This window comes from Amblyraja radiata, chromosome 1 (assembly GCF_010909765.2).
Source record: "Amblyraja radiata isolate CabotCenter1 chromosome 1, sAmbRad1.1.pri, whole genome shotgun sequence".
Lineage (NCBI taxonomy): Eukaryota > Metazoa > Chordata > Chondrichthyes > Rajiformes > Rajidae > Amblyraja > Amblyraja radiata.
Genome location: NC_045956.1, coordinates 156,355,003 through 156,370,030, shown reverse-complemented (window position 1 = coordinate 156,370,030; position 15,028 = coordinate 156,355,003). Strand labels below are relative to the sequence as shown.

General features: G+C 43.2%; 1 protein-coding gene across 1 annotated transcript in view; it reads right to left on the bottom strand.

Annotated features, from left to right (window-relative positions):
- LOC116980822 (methyl-CpG-binding domain protein 2-like) overlaps positions 1 to 15,028 on the bottom strand; it is a 95,723-nt gene that overhangs the window by 46,478 nt on the left and 34,217 nt on the right. Inside the window, exon 4 of the mRNA XM_033033428.1 lies at positions 9,217 to 9,354. Coding sequence (XP_032889319.1) covers positions 9,217 to 9,354 — 138 coding nt within the window. The remainder of the gene's footprint in view (positions 1 to 9,216; positions 9,355 to 15,028) is intronic.

Sequence of the window (15,028 nt, the reverse complement as noted above, 5' to 3'; positions counted from 1 at the left end):
AAGGCAGCAACACAGATAGATAAGCACCTCATATTCCACTTAGGTAGTCACAGTCCAATGGCATGAATACTGAATCTTCAAACTGCAGGTAAGCTACTCCCCATGTGTTCCTTTTCTAGTCTTACCCGTCTTACCAACATAATCAAAAACTTGTCCAAGCCTGGTTATTCCTCTTTCTCCCTGTCACTATCCAGCAAAAGGGTAAAGGTCTTTCCCTCTGTTATCAGGCTTTTGAACAGTCCTTCCAGAAACTAGGGTACTGTCTGATTCATCTCTTCCCCATCGTGGACATTGGACTTTGTCTATGGAACTGATGCACTAAAATGCCACACTCTGCTGAGCACTATGTTCTGCACTCTGTATCTTCCCCTTTGTTCTGTCTGTTGTACTTGAATTTGAATTGATTGTATCTATGTATTGTACAGTTAAGTTGTATTTGGAGTACTGCGTGCAGTTCTGGTCCCCTCCTTGCAGGAAAGATGCAGAGGCTTTGGAAGGGGTGCAAAGATAGTTTACCTAAAGTGATGCATGGATTAAGGGGTATTAGATAGAGGGAGAGGTTGGACAGACTTGGATTGTTTTCTCTGGAATGCCAGAGGTTGCGGGAAGACCTGGTAGAAGTATATAAAATTATTAGAGGCATAGATAAGCTAGACAGTCAGAACCATTTTCCAAGGAGGGAAATATAAAATACCAGAAGCCATAGCAATATGGTGACAAAGCAAGGCTTTTCACTGTATTTTGTATGAGACAATCATAAACCCAAGCCTATAATACTATCTATTTTAGTATCATCTGCAACTCTACTCATCATGCCTTGCACATTCCCATCCAAATCATTTATATAAACAACAAAGAACTGCACTAACACTGATCCCAACACTGGCACACCACGAGTCACAGGCCTCCAGTCAAAAAACAACCTTACATAACCGTAGCTTCCTACCATCAGGTCAATTGTGATTTTTTATTATTGCCATGTGTACCGACGTACAGGGAAAAGCTTTTCGTTGCATGCTATCCTGTCAAAGACTATACATGATTACAATCAAACCATCCACAGTATATAGATAAAGCATAAAGGGTACAACATTTAGTGCAAGATAAAGTCCAGTAATGTCTAATTAAAGGTAGTTCAAAGATCACCAATGAGGTACAGTGCCCTCCATAATGTTTGAGACAAAGACCCATCATTTATTTATTTGCCTCTATACTCCACAATTTGAGATTTGTAATAGAAAAAAATCACATGTGGTTAAAATGCACATTGTCGGATTTTATTAAAGGGTATTTTGATAAATTTTTGGTTTCACCATGTAGAAATTACAGCTGTGTTTATACATAGTCCCCCATTTCAGGGCATAATGTTTGGGACACATGGCTTCACAGGCGTTTGTAATTGCTCAGGTGTGTTTAAATGCCTCCTTAATGCAGGTATAAGAGAGCTCTACATCGACAACTGTGCACAGGTGCATATCAATCAACTGCTAAAACTCTTTAGATGGTATTTGTCATTGTACACAATAACTTAAGAGGAATAGAGGTGAAGAAAATAGTAAGCTTCCACTTTGATACTTTCTTACAAATTGATTATGTTATTATGCACCAGGAAAGATATCCAATAATGTTAACATAGGTGGCAAAGTACACAAACATATGTACTATCCCATGGCTATCTGGACTACACTTCTTCCCACCCAGCTTCCTGTAAGGTCTCCATCCCCTACTCCCAATTCCTCCGTCTACGCCGCATCTGCACCCAGGATGAGGTGTTCCACACCGGGGCATCAGAGATATCTTCATTCTTCAGAGAACGGGGGTTTCCCTCTTCTACCATAGATGAGGCTCTCACCAGGATCTCTTCTATACCCTGTGACTCTACTCTCACTCCCCATCCCCCCACAAGTAACAAGTGCAGAGTCCCCCTTGTCCTCACCTTCCACCCTACTAGCCGTCACATACAACAAATGATCTTCCAATATTTTCGCCACCTCCAATGTGATCCACTTGCCAACCACTTGCCCAATCTTCCCATCTCCTCCCCTGTCTGCTTTCCGCAGAGACCGCTACCTCCATAACTCCCCGGTCAATTTGTCCCTTCCCACCTGAGCCACCCCCTCTCTGGGCACTTTCCCTTGCAACCGCAAGAAATGCTACACTTGTCGCTTTACCTCCTCCCTTGACTCCATTCAAGGACCCAAGCAGTCTTTCCAGGTGCGGCAGAGGTTCACCAGCACCTCCTCCAACCTCATCTATTGCATCCGCTGCTCTAGATGTCAGCTGCTCTACATTGGTGAGACCAAGCGTAGGCTTGGCGATCACTTCGCCGAACACCTCCGCTCGGTTCGCAATAACCAACCCGATCTCCCGGTGGCTCAGCACTTCAACTCCCCCTCCCATTCTGTCCTGGGTCTCCTCCATGACCAGAGTGAGGACCACTGTAAATTGGAGCAGCACGTCATATTTCGCTTGGGCAGTTTGCACCCCAGTGGTATGAACATTGACTTCTCTAATTTCAGATAGTCCTTACTTTCTCCTCCCCTTCTCAGCTTTCCCTCAGCCCTCTGGCTCCTCCTCTTCCTTTCTTCCTCCCACCCTCACATCAGTCTGAAGAAGGGTTTTGACCCGAAACGTTGCCTATTTCCTTCGCTCCATAAATGCTGCCTCACCCGCTGAATTTCTCCAGCATTTTTATCTACCTTTGATTTTCCAGCATCTGCAGTTCCTTCTTAGACACAAACACAATGCAGTGTTGTAAAACAGAATTCATTGAAATGATCTGGTAAACATCACATAGGACTGCCGAGAAGAATAACTTATTACATGCTCAAAGAATACTTTTGTATCGAAAGAACATACAGAAAATGCCTTTGTGCAAATGTATTACTGTGGTTACCCGGATCCTAGCTAATCAGCACAGTGATGTTTTGACATGGATTTGGAAGCAACAGCAACAAAGAGAAGCAGGTGAAAGCACTGATTGGCTCTAGGCTGTGGGAGGAGAGTTAGAAGTGAGTCAGAGGGGAAAAACAGTTGAAATGGAGAGGCAAAGCACAGGCAGACTTAACTCAGAGCTCCCGTGGATTTTTAAGCAACAGCAACAAAAAGATGTGTATATGTATTGCATGTGTATATCTCTCCCAAGCAGGGCAGGCGTATTCTGCAGCAGAGAAGCAGAGTGCTAAGGCTGTAGTATGTACTGCTGTAGGGTTGGCAAACCCATTTGGTGGTGGTGAATTTGTTCAATATGTTGTTGTGGGTGCCCACCTTCGCTTTAATTTTTTCCACATGTGCCTTGAATGTTAAGCCGCGGTAGAGTGTGACTCCAAGGTAGACTGGGTTTGGGCAATGTGTTAGTGGGAGTCCAGACCATGTGACGTGTAGTTGATGGTTAGCCTCTATATTCCTCAGGTGGAATGCACGGACCTGTGTTTTCGATGGGTCGGCATGCAGCTGGTTTTCCTCATAAACCGGTGAGTGCCTCTGTCAGCGTTGTCTCAACATCTTGGAACTGCGTACCCTGTGCTGTTATACAGGGATCAACAGCATAGATGAAACGCTTAGTTACCAGACTGGTTAGGGATGATGAAGTCCAAACCAGTCTGAAGAAGGGTCTAGACCCAAATCTTCGCCCATTCCTGCTCTCCAGAGATGCTGCCTATCCTGTTGAGTTACTCCAGCTTTGTGTCTATCTACAGTATACATAGTCACTTGTACCAAAAGGTAGCTTTTTATTCCAGATTAATTTAATTAATAAATTCCATAGTTGCTATGGCAGGATGCAAATTTGCTTCTCTGGTTGGACCATCTTTAAAAAGTCAGAAGGTACACAAAATTGCTGGGGAAACTCAGCGGGTGCAGCAGCATCTATGGAGCGAAGGAAATAGGCGACGTTTCGGGCCGAAACCCTTCTTCAGCGTTGACACATTCAAAGTATTTATGTTGTTTTGGCACAAAGAATGAAAAGCTAATTCTTCAGAAGCTACAAAATATTGAAGCTGTGAAGCAAATCTTATAACTATGAGTTTCGAAAAGAAAGAATATGACACATCTTCTTGTTCCCAACAGAAAACATGGAACTTCTAACCTAAATAACTATTCCAGAAGTACAATTCAAAGTTAATGAGTTTCAAATCAAACTGCCAAGGGCAGGTTTTTAGAAACAGTATGCAACATGAATATCACTTTTTGATAAATTTAAACTAAAAATAAACACAAAATAAAATATAGGCACCCATTTTACCCAATTAAAAGTCATATTTTATTCCAACACATGACAAATGTGACTCAAAATGTTGGTGCAATGGTGGGCAGAGGGGTGGTATATACATAGCTATACATAAGAAGCAGACTGGGTAGAAATGTGCAGATACATTATGGGTCAGATTCTGACACAGAACCTCAGAAGGAGCCTATGGGACTACTTAAATCCAGCTTTGCACCACAATTTACACTCGGTCACAACCTTGAAAGCATTCAATCCACACCGGGGAATATTCCATTGGATTCCTGCAGTCATAACAGATTTCTACTGCAAATAGACACAAAATGCTGGAGTAACTGGACAGGCAGCATCACTGGAGAGAAGGAATGGGTGACGCTTCAGGTTGGGTCTGAAGAATGGTCACGGCCCAAAACGTCACCCATTCCTTCTCACCCGAGTTGCTGCCTGTCCCACTGAGTTACTCCAGCATTTTGTGTCTATCTTTGATTTAAACCAGCTTCTGCAGTTCCTTCCTACAGATTTCTACTGCAGTCCCCTTTCTAACCTGCTGGTCATAGCATCACTGATGGGGGACAATTCCATACTATAGATATTGGAATGGTCCAGATCTCACACCTAATTCTCCACAATCTCTCATGTCCTCCACACTATCCATCCAGAGCTGAAAAGTGACTTTGAATTAATAAATGCACCCTTATCCAATTTCATGTTACAATATAAATTATTTCTTTGGCACAAGTTGGTAAAATATATTTGTTATCCTAAAATATATAAATGTGGTGAACTTCAGACAGGTCAAAGCAATAAGTTTTATAAATAAATCTTCTAATGGATTAAACAATTTTAAAATAACACTCAAAATGGACCTCTGAATAGCAAGGATTTTCAAAATCCAATGAATTGCAGACGAGAGAATTATCACCCATATCAGGCACGATATTACTGGGGTGTCACATGACTCCATAACATTAAAAGGTTTAAAAGTTCACCCATCTAGGAAGCCAAATTAGTCTCAATTCTTGCACGTAAATAAAATCTAAATGCCGCTGAAGTTTAAATGAACAAATATGTTTCTAAACTCGATTCACTATCCTTTAAAGAATGAAAGCGAATCCAATTTAAAAACACAGAGATTCATACATTCATCAGCTTTTCATTTTATTCTGGTAGAGCAAAGTTTTTTTTCTAAATAATCTTTGGTTAAGAATAACACTTGTTCTTCCCCTCAAGAACATCTGAATGATTGAACAGGCCCCTTAATGCAAGCACATCTTCTCAGATCAGCTACATGGCAGGATCTGATCATGGTATAATGTTCAAGCAGAGTTATATGTTGAATAGTACAGTTTTGGGGACATCTACTGGTAATTTGGTGCTACAGCTCGCTGCCATCTTCTGCAAGAGTGAGTCTGCAATAACCACATGGTGGAAGGTAAAGTACTTTTGTGATTCTCATCTTCTAAAAAACATATTTAGACCACTGTCATTATTATGCAGAGCACAGATTAATTGGGGCATTCTTGGTCTCCCATTTTGTTTAGGGTGGTAAAGTGTTGCAGCATCAAAGAGCTAAGTTTGATCCTGACCTTGGGTGCTATCTCATAAGGAACAGGAGTAAAATTAGGCCATTCAGGCCATTAAGTCTACTCCGCCATTCAATCATGGCAGATCTATCTCTCCCTCCTAACCCCATTCCCCTGCCTTCTCCCCATAACCTCTAACACCCATACTAATCAAAAATCTATCTATCTCTGCCTTACAAACTTGGCCTCCACAGCCTTCAGTGGCAAATAATTCCACAGATTCACCACCAAAGACATTTCTCCTCATCTCATTCCTAAAAGACGTACTTTAATTCTGAGAATATGATCTCCTCTGGACCCTCTCCAGGACCAACACATCCTTCTTCAGATATGGTGCCCAAAATTGCTCACAATATTCCAAATACGGCCTTACCAGTGCCTTTTAGAGCCTCAACATTACATCCCTATTTTTGTATACAAGCCCTCCTGAAATAAATGCTTGCTTTCTTTACTACCGATTCGACTTGCAGATTTACTTTTTGGGAATCCTGCACCAGCACTCCCAAGCCCCTTTGCACCTCCAATATCTGGATTCTCAACTCATTTCGAAAATAGTCTATTCCTTTATTCCTACTACCAAAATGCATACTCCACACTTTGATACACTATATTCCATCTACTACTTCTCTGCCCACTCTCACAACCTGTCCAAGTCCTTCTGCAGAGTCCCTGCTTTCTCTACACTACCTGCCCCTCCACCTGTTTTCGTATCAATCGCAAACTTTGCCACAAAGCCTTCAATCCCCTCATCCAAATCATTAATATAAATAGTGAAGAGTAGCGGCCCCAGCACCGTCCCTTGCGGAAATCCACTAGTCGCTGGCAACCAACCAGAAAAAGCCCCCTTTATTGCCACTGTCTTTTGCTATCCAGCCAACCTGGCTAGTACCTGCCCTTTGATACCATGCGCTCTCATCTTTCTAAGCAGCCTAACATGTGGCACCCTATCAAAGGCTTTCTGAAAATCAAAGTAAACAACATCTACTGACTATCCTTTGTCTGTCCTGCTATTTACTACTTCAAAGAATTCCAGCAAATTTGTCAAGCAAGACCTCCCCTTTGCAAAGCCATGCTGGCTTCGGCCTATTTTATCTATGTGGTTTGTGTGCTTTTCATGTGACCCTGTGGGTATCCTCTGCATGTTCTAAAAGGTGCCCCCCTCTTTGAAGGCCAAACAATCTGTTTCCATGCGGTGACATTCAATTAATCAAAACATTTTATCACGATGCATCATGGCATAGTTTGGGAATAGCTCCATTTAAGACTGCAGGGAATTGCAGAGAATTGTGGATGTAGCCCAGGCCATCACACAAACCAAACTCCCTTCCATTGACTCCAAACTAGTTACACTTCAGGTTGCCTTGGCAAGGCCACCAGCATAATCAAGGGTGAGTCTCATCCCACTTCATCCCCTCTTCTCCCCTCTCCCATCAGGCAAGTGGTCCAGAAGTATGAAAACACATACATCCAGATTCAGGGGTAGTTTCTTCCAAGCTGTTATCAGGCAACTGAACCATCGTATCACAAACTAGAGAATGGTCCTCAGCTACTTATATACCTCATTGGAGACCCTCGGACTATCTTTAATTGAATTTTACTGGACTAGACATTATTCCCTTTATCCTGTATCTGTACACTGTGGTCAATTGGATTGTAATCATGTATAGTCTTCGTGCTGATTGGATAGCACGCATCAAAATGCTTTTCACTGTAACTCGTTGCACGTGACAATAAACTAAACTCTTGCACTCTATATAATAATAATAATAATACATTTTATTTATGGGCGCCTTTCAAGAGTCTCAAGGACACCTTACAAAAATTGAGCATGTATAGGAAAAACATGCAAGGGGAATGAAATAAATAGTAGAGACATGACTAGTACACAAAGTAAAGACAGAATTCAATACAAAACACAGCATGAGGCAATTAATGCACAGATGAAAAGGGACGGGGACGTGGGGCTAAGGATAGGCAGAGGTGAAGAGATGGGTCTTGAGGCGGGACTGGAAGATGGGGAGGGACACGGAATTGCGGATCAGTTGGGGGAGGGAGTTCCAGAGCCTGGGAGCTGCACTTCCCAGGACCTGGCACAAACCTCTATTTCCCAGTGCTATGTGCTACTACGTCTCTTTGTCAGAGACACGCAGAAGCCTAATGTAAACAGGGGAACGAACGGACCATCTTAGATGATCACGCACCTCCAACCCCCCTGTTGCAGAGTCGACAAGTCTCACAATGACCTCAGCAGCCATCTCAGAACTCAAATCAGAGTGAAAATAATTAATCATCAACCACGTATCTGTCTAAACAGATTGTGCCGAGCTATCATCTGATGTCAGGGGAGTGGGCGGGCCAGAGACAGAATGTAGTCCGATAATAAGGGACAACTGGTAAGGGGGAGCGAATGGAGAGAGGAAAAGCAAGGGCTATTTGAAGTTCGAGAGTCAATGTTCATACCGCTGGGGTGTAAGCGGCCCATATGAAATATGAGGTCCATTGTCAGAGTGAGGCCCAGTGAAAATTGGAGGTACAGCACCTCATATTTCGCTTGGGTAGCTTACACCCCAGCGGTATGAACATTAACTTCTATAACTTCAAATAGCCCTTGCTTGCCCTCTCTCGCCATCCCCTCCCCCTTCCCAGTTCTCCCACCAGTCTTATTGTCTGACTACATTCTGTCTCTGTCCCGCCCACTCCCGACTTCAGTCTGAAGAAGGGTCTCGACCCGAAACGCCACCCATTCCTTCCCTCCAGAGATGCTGCCTGACACGCTGAGTTACTCCAGCATTTTGTGTCTACCTTTGATTTAAACAGTTCTTTCATCTGGTTGTTTGATCCATTCCTAATAGACAACACATTCCCTGCCCATACATGTCAAAAAGAGCTGCTCCCTGTAACAGGCTGTGTGGCAGGACTGATATTTAGTTGATGTAATAGTGTCATAAAGCTCAGGAAAATCAACCAACCCACTGAACGTTTATTTATCCCATTTTCAAGAAATCAGTCCACAGCCTTCTGTGCCATGGGATTTCAGATGCACATCCAAATGTTTAAGTGTTGTGAGAATAATTGCCTCCACTTACGCGTCTCAGATTTCAACCACCATATGGGTGATAAAACCCATTCCCAAATCCCCTCTAATACACCACATTCATGTTGTTATTTATATAGTCAGTTTAGCAGAGATACATAAGAACATACATGAGTAGGAGCCTGGTAAAATTGGCCTTTTAAGATTCAGTGTATGAGTGCTTGAAATTTTCCACTGCCGCTCTGGAATGGGTGACGAGTGAATATGTAATATAACCAGATAGATGAAGGGGAAATGTTAAACCGATAGATACTTCTTCATGTATAAAACATGTAATGCTTGTGATGAAAACATTCACAAGATGTAAAACTTACTTGCCGTGGTTGCTCGATTTCTTTCTGCAGCTCCATTTTTACTTTGTTATTGGGGTGATCTGTAACTTTAGTTACTGGCTGTTTGAAAATGGAGGCAGTCTGTCTTATTGGCAGGGATGTGTTCAAGTCCAACTTGCCCTGCAAATTTAAAGCAAGAAAGCAAATAAATGGTTTGAATTGCAATAAAATTTATTGTTGAATAATCCATCTGGATTTTTATGAATAGATAAGTACTGCAGGTGCTGATTTGTGCTGAAGATAGACACAAAGTGCTGGAATAATTCAGCCGGTCAGGCAGCATTTCTGGAGAAGGATGGGTGACCCTTTTTCCAGACTGAAAGTAAGTAAAGGCCAGAGACCTTTGTGCATTTGAGAGTGTGGGTTTGTGGTTTACCCCCAAGTACCACTAAGGGATTAGTAATTTTGATATTCTGCAGCCGGTTTTAAAGTTTATATCCTCATGTGTACTGCGCATTTCTCCATGACCCCTCTCTTCTGTCCTGGTCATCAACAGTGCTGCTCCAGTCGGCTTCTGGAGATTGATGCAGGAGGCAGCAACAAAGAGAGAAACAACAGCGGTCGGAGGAGGCCGACAATCTACTTCAGGACTATCTTAAATCAGTGGATTGTAACACTCAAGACTATTTCATTCTGCCTGAATGAGTATACCATAATCATCACCTATTTCATCAAGAAATGTGATGACAACAGCAATCCGACAAAGACTGTTGAGGTCGAACATAGAACAATATAGGAACAGGCACTTTGGCTCACAATGTCTATACTGAACATGATGCTAAATGAAAATACTCCCTTTACCTGTACATTTATGTGCCCATCTAAAAGCCTCTTAACTGCCATTTTCATATCTGCTTCCACCACCATCCTTGGCAGTGCATTCCAAGCACCTACCACTGCATATAAAAAAAATCCTCGGCTGCATCCCCTGCTGGCATTGTCCCATACATCTCGGTTGCAGAGGTTAGGCTTCTTTGCATTAGAGAAAGCTCCCAGAAAGTATTTAATTTAGTTTAATTTAGTTTATTGTCACGTGTACTGAAGTACAGTGAAAAGCATTTGTTGCATGCTATCCAGTTAGCAGAATATATGATGACAATTGAGCCATTTAGTGTAAGTAGATGGTAAGCAGCCGGCCTAGTTGGAATCCCTGGACAGGTTCTGAAATCATGCACCAATCAACTGCCCAGTTTTCACCAACATTTTCAAACCCTCATTTGAACATCCCACTGCCTCATCGCCTTCAAATAAATGACTTCAGACCTTAAGAAAAGTAAAATGACATGTGCCAATGACACTGGCCAGTTGCTCTAACATTGACCATAAATGTGCCGTCGACACTGTTTCAAACTGTCAATGACAAGGGGAGCTGAAGGCAGCTGAAATTCTGCCTTTGCACCGTGGACTGTGTACAGCTCATGCTCAGCAGCCTACTGCGCATGCGCAGCGCAAGTTTCTTGGCGGGTTTTTCAAACATGGATTGCCATTATCTTAAGTGTATCTTAAGAAACAAAGAGAGAAGAATGGAGTTTGTGTACAAATAATGTGGTAAGTAGATTTATTTGAGCTATATGTGTTTAAATACCGTATTTCCTGACAATGAAGACGCTATTTCCGCTATTTCCCGGCAATGGAGAGGCAGAAAGCGCTGAGGTCCCGGCAGCCGCTCGCAGCCAGCCGACCTACTTCCCTCCCCGGCCACAATGCTGTGGCTCCGCGCCTGGAGTGCTGCGGCAGCGGTGAGTGAGTGGGTTACTGACATGATCCCCAACCCCCTCCTTCTCAATGCTCCTGCCCTCCCCGCAACTTTCCCCAGACTCCCTTGCACATGCGCACTGCCACGGCCTTTACATCCCCCCCCCCTGCATATGCGCACTGCCACGGCCTGCACATCCTCGGCTGCCCTGCATATGCGCATTGCCACGGCCTGCACATCTTCCCCCTGCACATGCGCACTGCCACGGCCAGCACATCATCGGCCGCCCTGCACATGCGCACTGCCACGGCAACTGGTCAGCGCCGGGCACTTTCTCCCTCCCTTTGCATTGTGGGAGATCTGGCCGTCATTGCTGTCCGGTCACCGCCTCGCTGCGACCGCTGAAACCCAACGCAGTATCACTCCCTGTAACTGGAGTAACTCCCTAGAGTAACTCTTGCTTCTTGGTTTCCTGGTCCTCCAAAAATATTCCAAATGATATTTAAACAGGAGGTGGTGGAGCGTGGAACTAAGCAAAAAAGGGTTCTTGGGACAAAAGAGGAACCTTAAATTTAGTTGCGTCTGGTTGGGTAACTATTGCAGGGTACTTTCAGACTGATGTCAGGGAGGGGGGGGGAAGAAAGGAAGATGCGGAGACAGTAGGCTGTGGGAGAGCTGTGAATGGGAGGGGAAGGAGGGAGAAAGCAAGGGCTACCTGAAAATGGAGAAGCCAATGCTCATACCTCTGGGATGTAAACTACCCAAGCAAAATATGAGGTGCTGTTCCTCCAATTTGCGGTGGGCCTCACTCTGGCCATGGAGGAGGCCCAGGACAGAAAGGTTGGATTCGGAATGGGAAGGGGAGTTGAAGTGCTGAGCTGCCGGGAGATCAGGTTGGTTATTGCGAACTGAGTGAAGGTATTATGTGAAGCGATCGCCAAGCGTGTGCTTGGTCTCACCGAGGTTGATCATACGCTGAATAATCCAACCACATTTTTGTTTGGAAGTAGAAAGAAATAATAGAAATTGCATTCATTGCAATGTGTAAAAAGAGGTGGGATACTATATTCTGATTTTGCTGCATGTCGTTGTGGTATATATTATGTCCTGATTGGTGAATATGTTTAGTTTGTGACTTTATTTGAAGCAAAAATAATATGTGAATGCTTCATTGAGCATAATTCCGACTGGTAACTACGCACTTCGTCCGAGCACATTATCGAACGCTTCATGCAGGCCGTCTTAAATGACCACCTAAACTGTCATTTGGCAACCTAAAAAGCTGCCGAGTTTGCCCGGCTGGCAACAGAGAAAAGTGAGAGCCCTATAGTGGCATGGAGTCCAAGACGACCGGAGACCCTTTTCTGCTGCGGCCTTCATCTGCCTTCCCAGCCGTCGTGATGCTCCACTAAGGTCAGCCTTCGTCCTCCGCTTGTTCCTCCGTTGAGGTCTTGGACAAAGTAGCATGCAACGTAGCATAAGTTACTGATAGATAAGAAAGCTAGGATTTTTTCAGGAACCAGCAGCAGGAGACCAAAAAGCTCGGAAGTAGAGAGAAAATTGATTGCGAGTGTAAACTGGCAAGTAATATCAAAAGCAGCAAGAGCTCCTATGGAAATTTAAAAAGAGGCACCTCAGGTAAGTGCGAGGTCCTTGGCGTGCAAGACTGTGCAATTAATGAAAAGAAACAGCAATTAATTTAAATCAAAACTTTACATCAGTTGTCATAATGGAAGATACAGGAAATGTCCCAACCTGAGCAGATGGGCTCATTTCAAATAACATGGAAGAACTTGCAATGCTTTCTATTACAAAATGGAAAAATTATTTGATTAAGTAATGGGACCAAAGCCAGGACCCAGTGCCTTGCTTGCAAGGGCTTCAAAGGATGTGGACGAGTCATTGTTTGAAGATTTTCAAAAATCACTGTATTCTGGAGGGTACCAGCAGATTTGATGGATGTAAATGTGACTCCCTTATTAAAAAGAGGAAAGAAAACCAAAAAGTAGGAATGTACAGACAAGTTAGAAACATAGAAAATAGGTGCAGGAGTAGGCTATTCGGCCCTTCGAGCCTGCACCGCCATTCAATATGATCATGGCTGATCATCCAACTCAGTATCCTGTACCTGCCTTCTCTCCATACCCCCTGGTCCCTTTAGCCACAAAGGCCATATCGAACTCCCTCTTAAATATAGCCAATGAACTGGCCTCTACTACCTTCTGTGGCAGAGAATGCCAGAGATTCACCACTCTCTGTGTGAAAAATGTTTTACTCATCTCGGTCCTAAAAGATTTTCCCTTTATCCTTAAACTGTGACCCCTTGTCCTGGACTTCCCCAACATCGGGAACAATCTTCCTGCATCTAGCCTGTCCAACCCCTTAAGAATTTTGTAAGTTTCTATAAGATCCCTCCTCAATCTTCTAAATTCTAGCGAGTACAAGCCGAGTCTATCCAGTCTTTCTTCATATGAAAGTCCTGACATCCCAGGAATCAGTCTGGTGAACCTTCTCTATGGCAAGTTACTTTTACATCAGCTGTTAGTAGGATGTTGGCATATAAAATAAAGTTAACATGGTTTAATGAATGGTAAGTCAAGTTTGTCAAATTTGGTAGAGTCTTCGGATGAAACAAGGAAAGTTATTGGAGGGAACCTGCAGAGGTGGTGTATTTGGATTACCAGAAGACATCCATCAAGGTGCCACATAAAAAGCCGGTACACTATAATCTCTTATGATTTCAAACTGGTTTTCGCAGTAAAGAAAGTCAGGAAAGGTGTAATTAGCACCCATAGTTCAATTTTTGGACACAAAGTGCTGGAATGACAACGGGTCAGGCAGCACCTCTGGTGAACAATGGATGGGTGACAATTCAGATCAGGCCCTTTATTCAGACTGATTGTAATGGGGCAGAAATCTGGAAAAGAGGAGGGAGTGGGACAAAGCTTGGCACGTGATGCAGGTGAGAGAGGTTTTGATTGGCAGATGGGTGGACAAAAGCCAGAGATGAGAAGAAGACAAAGGGCTCTGAGGTAAGGGGAAAGGTGACACAAAAAGTGTGAAGCCACAGAAAAGGAAAGGGATATAGATGGAAGGGACCAAAGAAAGCAATATAGGTAAAAGGCAATAGTGGAAGAGTGCCAGAGGAAGGGATATAGGTGGATCCCCTTCCACCTATACCCATTCCTCTGGCTTTACATCTCCCACCTCTTCTCTCCAGATCTCACACCCTTTCGTTTTCTTCCCATCTTTAGACTTACAGCATGGACAGTTCGCTAAACAGCAACAGTACTTGCTTGGTGTATTTTATGATAACATTGGGGTTGGTCCTTGGGCTTCACCGGGGGATTTGATAGAGAGAGAAAGTGGGATAAAAATTGAGTTTACCATATATTTCAGAAAAACATTAGGATTCTTTTTTTCCTTAAATGCAATTTCCAAAAGAAACAAACCCTTTGCTACAACTAGATTTAGATTTATTTTTGTCACATGTACCCAGGTACAGTGAGAAGCTTTGTTTTACGTGCTATCCAATCAAATCAGATAATACTATGTTTATGTTTCATTCGCAAGAAGAACAAGACAATACTACACATGGATACAATCAAGCCAAATTGAAGTACAATAAATAGAGGAAAGGGCCAGATACAGGGTGCAGAATATACTTTTCAGCATTTACACGAGGTATCAGGTACATTGGGTCATGCCTTTAGACCCAGCACAGGGACAGCAAGTCCATTAAATTCAATAGGGAGAAGGGGCTATAAACAACACTCTCTTGAAATATACATATATATATTTTTTTTAAATTTGATTGGTTTCTGAAAACCAGGAAAATCTATGAATATTCAATATGTTTGAGTCAAATAAGAAAAGTGGCGAGATGGCGAAACACTTTTTGGGTAAAGTTTGCTCTGGTCCTCCAGTAAAAGAGAACCACATTAATCTCTACCTTCGGCATTTAGGTTCGAGTGGCAACACTGGAAAAAACCCACAAGGTGAACAAACACTTCTGTGAAGGTCAGTGAAGAGCATCAGCAGCTCATCTCTTGAAGTTATGGCCTGTTGACATATACGTAAATGAAATGAGAGGCCCGG